We start from the raw sequence: 9,720 nt of genomic DNA, 5'->3' as shown, positions 1-9,720 counted from the left end.
GCATTCTATTTCAGCTTTGCCTCTGAGTAATTGCATATAATTCATATAATTTCTTTGAACCTTGTTTTCCTCATCTTTAAATTGAGAATTATTGTATTTCTTGCCTGTTAATGAACTGTTACTAGCATTAGAACATATTTACAGTGTAAAGCATTATACTGTGATAATCATGCTTAATAAAGCATACAGAAGCTATTTTCCGGGGCGCCTGGGTGGCTCAGTCGTTAAGTATCTGCCTTCGGCTCAGGGCATGATCCCGGCATTCTGGGATCGAGCCCCGCATCAGGCTCCTTTGCTGGGAGCCTGCTTCTTCCTCTCCCACTCCCCCTGCTTGTGTTCCCTCTTTTGCTGGCTGTCTCTCTCTCTGTCAAATAAATAGATAAAATCTTGAAAAAAAAAAAAAAAAAGAAGCTATTTGCCTTCCCAGTCCCCTAGTTGAAGTGGTATGAAAATGTACTTAAAAACCTTGGCAATTTCATCACATAGAACAGGGTCGGGTGTTCTGCCAGACGGCAGAGGAGCCATTATTCTGGACCCAGTTAATTGGGACATTGCTTAGTGCCCCAGCCACCTCGCTCAATATTACCCTGAAATCACCAGTAAGACATTTATCTTTCATATCATGATTTACTAATTTACCTATTTGGTAAAAGGTTGCAACTTTCATTTGTCATTTTGAAATGCCTTTTTTTCCTTTTGTTATGGTTTTAGGAGGAATTTAATCACCAGTATATTGAATAACTGATTGTTCTTTAAAGCTGCAGTTTTTTGATTATTTTAGTCTGTACCATTGAATTTAACTTTCTTTTCCTTCACTTTCCTCTTTTTAAGGGCTTACAGCAGCCAGCTCCTTTTTCTGACGAAATCGAAGTCGACTTTAGTAAGCCCTACGTCAGGGTAACTATGGAAGAAGCCAGCAGAGGAACTCCTTGTAAGTAAATGCCTAATTATATTCTTGTTTTACTCTTGTTTTTAGCATTCAATTGTATTTATCAAACATACACGGACTTTCTATATTCTTTCCTCAGTTTACTTGTAAAGGCTAGTTGGGGGAGGGTTTCTTCCCATCTCCCAGCTGTTATCTTTGGGGAAAATAACTGTACTCCATAAAATTTCATTTTTTCTTATTATAAACTTGTTTCCTATTATGTTGTTATAGCTATGAGATATAGTGGTACACACTTGCTTCCTGGGCTACTGTCAACATCTATGAGATATAGTGGAACAGAGATAATAGGATATTAGCCTGAGCTGGATTATAATCTTGTCTATTTTTACAAAGGTCCAAATAGTATGTCAGGCTGTCACATTTTTAATAGCCTTCAAAATTGTCCCCCACATCTCCCTTTCTATAAGTTAGTACCCTAGCTATGATGCTGCTGATTGATAGAGGACAAAAATATCCTAAGTGGAGAGATTCTTATCACTTAACTTTATCTTTACTGATATAATTTTTTAGGTTTTTTTTTTTAAAGACACTTTTATTTTTAAACCCTATACTCTTTATTTGTATGCTAAATTTACATGATTAATTAGCAGTTTTTGACTACATAATTTATTAATATGTATACTAGATACCCTTCCTGTTTTGGACAAGTGGATTTAGGGATCATCATAAAGAGAAACTTCCTTGAGTGTTAGAAATACAAAGTCCTATAGGCAGCTGTCCTTACTTATTTGTAAACTCTCCAGTTCTTTTTTTCAATCCTTTTTTGGTTCCTTCCATTACTATGGTAAGTGTTCTGTCTACTCTGTAAATGTAGGCCTGCACTCGAACCCAGGCAAGTACCAGGGAACAAGAGGAAGTTATAGCCACAAGTCTATACATTTCCACTATATAGAAGATATTTGTGGTTACTTCTTAATAGTGTTAGTATGTTTGCTCTCTGTTGTAATTGAAGAGTAGCAAAATATGAATAGACATGAATGCTGGACAATTTCAGGCCAGGGATCCCAGTGCTCCTTAGCTATTTCTTGGCTATTTGGAGCATAGTTTTTGAGTCCTCAAAATTCCAGAGCATGCTTTCTCTTTGCAGAAGTGTTTAGTTGTAGCTCATGTTGATCACGACCCTTCTGACTCATGATGGCATTTTGGACTTGGCTGCCCTTGAGTAATAAGTAGGCCAATCGGGCAGAGTAAAATGATAAAATGACAACAAGATAGGGTGTAGTGGTAGCAGGTCAAATTTCAAAATGCCATCAAACAGTTCAAGAATCACATTCCCATGTGATAGTAGACATGTTGAGGGCAAGGTCTTTTCATGTGCTCTCTAATAACACACAATCAGAGTGTAGTACCTCACTCAGATCTGATCACATTGGCTATATTACCCAGCTTATTGCTAATCGATCCACAAATCACCTGTGGTAAATAAAATGTTTGTGTGCATGTGTAATATTCCCAAGTTTTGAAGCTTATAATTAATAAGCACTAATCTAATTTTTAACAATTTTAGAATCAATAGAATTTTATAAGTAAGTCATTTTTTGAGGTTATCTACTTTATCATCTCTTCATTATATACATGAAGAAACTGAAGTCCACAGAAACTAAGAAGTGAAAGCTTCCCCATAGTAAAACAAATAATTAGTGATGACTTGAAACTAAAACCTAAGTTTTTCCATCTTTGTGTTCTTTTCACCCTGGAGTGATGGTCCTCTTTGTAGACATTAGTTATAAATATAGAAGGCCGTTGGCAAACTGATTGCATTTTAGGTGGAACAAAGAGTCACAAATTAGCCTTTAAAGTTTGCTGGTCTAATTTGGTCTCCAGTTTTTCTCCTATATCTCATTCCGTCTGTTCAATCTTATGTTAAATAACCACATGACTATTCATGCCAGTGTTGGACAAGGAGTAAACCAATAAAGAATCTACACGTGCCACAATTAGTGAATTTTAAACCAGTAACTAGTACAAGGGGGTATTCTTCCCCTCCACACCATGTTTTCACTAGGGAGGTTAAGGGGATACAAGAAAGGTGTTGGTATAATCTAGGAGAAAACTCACTACCCAGAGAAAAAGCAAATATAGCTTGAGAGATGAAAAGCTTATTTCTTTTGGAAGATGAAAGAAAAAAGTCAACAATATGTTTTCTAGGAGAAAGGGGAAAAAAGGCAAAGTCTGAAGGGCAATGGAACCTGTTAGGGACAAAAGTTCTGGTGATAGGTATTGGAGAGAATATATCAAAAGATGCAGTAAATTGAAACCCAAGTCTGTTCTGCCTAACGGAGGACATATATTTATTTAGCCAACAGTAGTGCAAGGACTATAATTTATAATACAGATCAGGACCATTTTGAAAGTGAAAGGGGGTTGCTCTTAATAATATGCTGAGACAACATATAAATCAGGGTTTGATCATCCTAACCAGTGGACACTTTGAAAAAGAATGAATGACTGGTGCTTTGTCCCCACATTTTCTCATTCAACAGTGGTCCCTTCTGGCCATTTGGTTACTATATTAATGGGTTTGCCAAAGACTTGGGGGTAAGTCATGGGAAATTGAGAATTTAGGAGGCTGGGGAAACACTGAAAAGGGCAAGAAGCACGTCTGGAGTTTGGTCTGAGAAAGGCTTTGGTGGTGACTTGGCCTGATAACAGGATGATTAACCCTGGCAAACAGCCAGTCGATCAACAGCATTCTGTACTATTTCCGCCATCCTGGAAAAGTGTTTATGGAGCTAAATCCCCCTCATCTTGCTTTGCCCATGCTATATGCTAATGTCAAAGAAACAACAAAATATTCTTAATTTTTGTATTGTATGCTTTGTCTTTTAGGATCAAAAAAAGTGAGATCATAGTCATGCTGGACTTGTTTAGGAAAGATGGCAGTATGTTAGTTACTTCATGATCATGATTTCTAGGAAATAGAAGACAGATTATGTTCCTCAGATTTTGTTTTCTTTTGCTTCATTTTATGGATGAGGAAACTGAGTCTTAAAGAGGTTAAGATTACAGAGGAAGGAGGCTGGTTGTTAAGTTGGAGCTATAATCTTTCTGATTCTTAAATCTATTTTTTGTTTTTCATTGTACTGGCATATCTATTTGATTTAAAAATCTTATTGCCTCTATTATAAAACCAATATATTCCCATGGCCTAACATTCATAAAGAACAAACAGGGTACAGAGTGAAATGTCTTCCTATTATCACTGTCTTACAGCCAGCCAGTATCCCTTCCTCTCACCCTTTTAGTAGGTGTATCATAGTACATTCAGTCCTTCTGTTGAAATTTATGTTGTTTCCAAACTTTTATTATTACAAACTATGCTGCAGTGAATAATGTACATACTTACAAATCTATCTGTGAGATAAATTCCTAGAATTGGAATAGCTGGGCCATTGTAGAAGATAAGAAAACATCTGATGACTTTAGGTGCTTTCCAGAAAAAAAGGGTAAAAGCATTTATTTGTCTTTTGATAGATATTGTCTAATTGCCCTTCTTTCTTAAAAGATTTTATTTATTTACTTGAGAGAGAGAGAGAGAGAGCATGCACACGCTTGTGTGTATGCACGAGCAGGGGAAGGGAGAAAGGGGCAGAGGGAGGAGGAGAAGCAGACTCCCTGCTGAGTAGGGAGCCTGACGAGGGGCTCAATCCCAGGACCCCAGGATCATGACCTGAGCCAAAGGCAGATGCTTAACCAATTCAGCTACGTAGGCATCCCTCTAATTGCACTTGAAAGTTGTACGAATTTAAATTTCAATCACCAGTGTATGATTTCTCAGTTTAAAAGCTACTTACTTATGGGTAAAGCTATCTGGAAAGAAAAGTCCACAAACCTTCTGAGAACCAGTTTTCTCCCCCTCGATTGATTGTCCTCAAGACAGGAGGGAAAAGATGTATCTTACCCCTACCTTCAGTATGGTTTATCTGATGAGGCTCCCCTTCTTTCCCAGAATGATGTAGCTTCTCCTACTGTTATTTTCTGCTGCTATAGTTGAATACTCTTCTTTTTTTTTTTTTTTTTTAAAGATTTTATTTATTTATTTGACAGAGATAGAGACAGCCAGCGAGAGAGGGAACACAAGCAGGGGGAGTGGGAGAGGAAGAAGCAGGCTCATAGTGGAAGAGCCTGATGTGGGGCTCGATCCCAGATCGCCGGGATCACGCCCTGAGCCGAAGGCAGACGCTTAACCGCTGTGCCACCCAGGCGCCCCTGAATACTCTTCTTTTATTCACATATGGGAATATGTTACTAGGACTCGTTAGAGTTATTATTTGAAGCATGAGGAACCATTATGTCAATTCCATTCTCAACGTGTTTGTTTGGCTTTGGTATTAGTCTTGTACCCCCAAGAGATCATTTCCTGGCTTTTCTTTCATAGTCCACTACTACTAAAAATAAACTAACAATCTGTTCTCTATTATTCTCACTAATGGAGAGAAGAGGAAAAGCTCTAATACAAAGTCCTATAAGATTTATATTTGATTTTCAAATAGTCTATCACCCTCTACTGAGAAAGTATAACACCATGCTCACAGTCAGAGAGAAATACTTGAAGGAATCCTATCTGTTATCACAGAGCAGGTATTGAGGGTGACTGGGACTGAGAAGCAATAAGTTGGTAACTGATACTTACCTTCACCCCTTTCACCTTCCCTGTCTCACCCCTCTGGATCACTTCTTACTCACTGGGCAATTGGAGGGAGGTTTATTTTCAAAGCAAAGCTTAGTTATTAGTAATCAAGGCAGCCTGAAAATGAGAGAGCAAGCAGCGAGAGTATAGCTTAACTATACTCTGTTTAAATATGACTGAAATATAAGTATAAGCCGAAGGTGAAGATATTGAAGTTTAGGACACATATGTTACGTAACTCTTCCCATTCATTTTTTTTTTTAAGATTTTATTTATTTATTTGAGAGAGAGCATGAGTGAGCAAGCAAGAGAGCACAGGTGGCAGAGGGAGAGGGAGAAGCAGGCTCCCTGCTGGGCAGAGGACCCTGGGATCATGACCTGAGCCGAAGGTAGATGCTTAACTGATTCCCATTCACTTCTAAAATAACTTCAAGAAAAAGCAATCATGAAATCCAGTTACACGAGCAGCTTAATGATATCAGGCTAACAGAGAGTCAATGGATGTGATGTCAAAAGGGTCTTTGGAGCCAAGGAAGTCTGTGATGTTATTCCTCACAACCCCAATCTACCATTCCATTAGGGTGAATATCCAGAGAACACCTTGAGAGAGGTGTATGCAAGGATGGAACACAGTGCCATTTCCATTTGTCAAATATGAGGTATCGAATCAGTATATTTTTGTGATAAATTCTTTCCTTTGGATTTAGGCGATCGGCCTGTGAGAGTTTATGCTGATGGAATATTTGACTTATTTCACTGTGGTCATGCCCGGGCTCTGATGCAAGCAAAGAACCTTTTCCCTAATACATACCTCATTGTAGGAGGTAAGAAAACATCTGATGACTTTAGGTGCTTTCCAGAAAAAAAAAAAATTATAGTAGCCTTTTTCTCCTATTATAACATGAATACTGGCTCTTGTTTTGGTTTTTAAATGAGGGATCTAGAACAGCCTCTCTAAAACATGAAGTATATGAAGTATATAACATGGTAAGAGGAGCTCCAAACTCTTTGGCCTGAGATGTCCAGTTTTTATCTCAGTGTTTTCAGTTGCATTTCTGCAGTTTTGGGAGCAACAGTGACCCCTATTGTCTACTTAAGAATAGCATTTATTCTAGATTTCAGTTTGTCAATTTTCTTTTTTCAAGATTTTATTTATTTATTTATTTATTTATTTATTTATTTATTTGAGAGAGAGAGAGAGTGTGTGAGGGGGTTGGGGGGGAGAGAAGCAGAGAGGGGAGGGAGAAGGACAAGCAGACTCTGCTGAGCATGGAGCCCAATACGGCGCTCAATCCCAGACCCTGAGATCATGACCCAAACTGAAACCAGGAGTCAGATGCTCAACTGACAGAGCCACCCAGGCAGCCCTGTTTATCATTTTGAATCAACTGAAGTGCAAAAGTCTGTTAAGCAAATGTTATGTGGTCCAGCACAGTCTTATGAAAATATAATACGGAAACATTTTTAAAAACTCAAGTGTGCAGAAATTCACAGCAGGTTAATTTCAAAGCCAAAGATTTTAGGCCCTTGTTGTATCCTCTCCTCTCCAAAGAATGAACATACTTTTTAGTGAGTATTGGTTCTGAAGGTGTATCTTGGATTAGGAAAAGCACTGTTACTCAGACTGAGCTGTATCCAGAAAATTCTTCTCCAGGTGGGAAGATTGGTTTCAGTTCTAGGAAATGGGAGAGGTTGGTGACTGAGGAATGGTTAAACAAAGAGGGCTTTGACTTACAACTTTATGATGTGGTGAACTCAGTTTGCAGTGATGAGCTTACGCACAACTTCAAAGGCTTCACGGTGATGAATGAAAATGAGCGCTATGACGCAGTGCAGCACTGCCGCTATGTGGATGAGGTGGTGAGGAATGCCCCCTGGACCCTGACACCAGAGTTCCTGGCAGAACACCGGGTAAGAAACTGAGCACATGTCCCCATTCCTTGTTCTGGAATTCCCTCAACTCTCAAAACTTCTGGGACTTGGGCTAGTTTTCCACTAGCCTTATTTTACTTCTATGCTCTATGTAAATTTTACATAGAAGAGATGACAGTAATATTACTACTAATTATATTGCTACTACTAATAACAATCACCCCTAACATTTATATGGGGATTGGTGGTTTACAGGCATTTCTACATCCATTATATTTCATTTGTTCCCCAAAACAATCTTATTGGGTAGCTATTATTTCTACTTTACATATGAGAACAGAGCCAGAGAAACCAAATAACCTGGTCCAGGATACACAGTAGCAGGGCTAGAAATTGAACTCTTCAGTTAAGTGATTTTTATACCCCCACACTATGAACGTGTCCATCCTCCTAACATACCAGTCCTTTAGAATATACAAAGCCTCAGCTGTGCTCGCAAGGAGTTCCAGGAAACAAGACAAATAAACATAGACTTCTCTTGTACTGATTTAAATCTAGTTTCAGGGCTTTGATTTTGGGCTTGAAGTTGTATGGGATCAGAAACCAGGAGGTTTCTCACTTTTATTCCTTGAGTTAGTATTATAAAATCCGTCACTCCTTTTAATTCTCACACATTAAAGAAACAAGTTTCCTATAAAAGGTGGGTATAAAAGGTGAAAAATGTTTATCAGGTCAGGTCGGAGGCCCCCAAGCTTGAGGAACCAGCAAGCATATTGTCAGTTCTTAGCAAGGGTATATGGAATGTCAAAGGTGAGTTGTTCAATGAAGCAGAAAGAGCAGAAAGAACAAAAGTAGCCAAAGCGCTTCAAAAGCAATAGCAGGGGTAGGCCTGAAGCTAAAGGGTATTTGTTAAAACTGCTTGGGATTAGGACAGACCTTTTGTAGTTCTCTAGCTTTTCTATATCAATACTTGGCAGCCAGTGGTACCAAAGGTGATGAATAAGATTGTTCTCAGCAACCACAGCCAGGCAGGCCCAGGCAGAAAGAGGTTAGAGGAACTTTTAACTTCCCTTTCTCCTTGTTAGCAGTGAATCCTCAGCCAGCAGTCTTACTTGGCCACCATTCTTATTTTCACTTTGCTGCCTATTGATCCCTGACAGATTGTTCATAGGTAATCAGGATGTTAGCTGAGAGTCTCTGACACGGTCATGATAGTCATGCTTCACACTACAGTGGCTTCTGGGAATTAGGTATAGTCATATTAGCAATTACATTAGTAAAGGGCATATGGCCTACTCAGGAATGACTAAGGTTAGCATATCTCTCTGAAAGATTATTGATCCCCGTGCTATTGATCTTTTCTCACTGTTGCAAGAGGTATTGACAGTAGTAAAATGATAGAGCACAAGACCTAAATGTTTTTTATGGCTTTGAGTTTTACATTCCTCAGCAGTATAGATGCATCTGTTCTAGTAAAAGGGCTCTTGGTTGCTATTTTTATATTCCCACTCATCTCATGGACTGAGGGAGAAACCAGCTAAGGAAGAAGTGACCTCTTTTGCATATTTTTGAAACCCTTATTTGACCAGTCTTTATAGACCCAGGAGGATGGGGAGATTTCCTTTCTTCTTTCCTCAGCTCCACTCACTCACTAACACACCAGCAAATCCTCCAGTCGTGTTTACTGCAGCATGGTGGCTGGCGTGCAGTATGAGGGTAGCACTTCCAGTAGACCAGGATAATTAGCTAAAAAAAGAAACTGGTCAACTTCATATTTATGAGTGATAAATAATTAGATTGAGTGGCTTGTGAATGAATCACAGAATTTATGAAGCAAAGCAAAGAGAAATAAAGAGAAAAGTCCATTTGAGGCCTGGCCTCTCCTTGTCCTTTATCTGGGTCTGGGAGAGTATTTACTGGGAGAGTATTTTCTGGGGGATTATTTGTTGGTTCTTTCTGATGGCAGTGATTGTGGGTTTTAAATGATGTTTCCCTATTTCAGATTGATTTTGTAGCCCATGATGACATCCCTTATTCTTCTGCTGGGAGTGATGATGTTTATAAGCACATCAAGGAAGCAGGTGAGTCAGCTGATAAACATCCTCACTTTATGGAGTCTCAGGGGCAGCATCAGAGATTCAACGACAGTGCTACATGGAAAATTTATACACTCGGAAATTCAATATCTACTTTCAGTCACACTTCAGATAGGAGGTTTAGGTATGTCTTTTAATTTCAGGAAACTCTCTCCCAGGTCCATATTTTTTTT

The 9,720-nt window shown here is 38.8% G+C and overlaps 1 protein-coding gene across 4 annotated transcripts in view; it reads left to right on the top strand.

The window, feature by feature from the left end:
- Positions 1–9,720, top strand: part of PCYT1A (phosphate cytidylyltransferase 1A, choline) — a 40,939-nt gene that overhangs the window by 23,297 nt on the left and 7,922 nt on the right. For all 4 annotated transcript variants that reach the window (XM_040621385.1, XM_008708394.2, XM_008708390.2 and 1 more), the window contains 4 exons: positions 832–931; positions 6,287–6,403; positions 7,339–7,490; positions 9,454–9,532. In XM_040621385.1, coding sequence (XP_040477319.1) covers positions 832–931; positions 6,287–6,403; positions 7,339–7,490; positions 9,454–9,532 — 448 coding nt within the window. The remainder of the gene's footprint in view (positions 1–831; positions 932–6,286; positions 6,404–7,338; positions 7,491–9,453; positions 9,533–9,720) is intronic.

This window comes from Ursus maritimus, unplaced genomic scaffold, assembly GCF_017311325.1.
Source record: "Ursus maritimus isolate PB19 unplaced genomic scaffold, ASM1731132v1 scaffold_4, whole genome shotgun sequence".
Classification (NCBI taxonomy): domain Eukaryota; kingdom Metazoa; phylum Chordata; class Mammalia; order Carnivora; family Ursidae; genus Ursus; species Ursus maritimus.
Note: the sequence above shows the minus strand (reverse complement) of the source record. Positions and strands in the feature narration are given on the sequence as shown.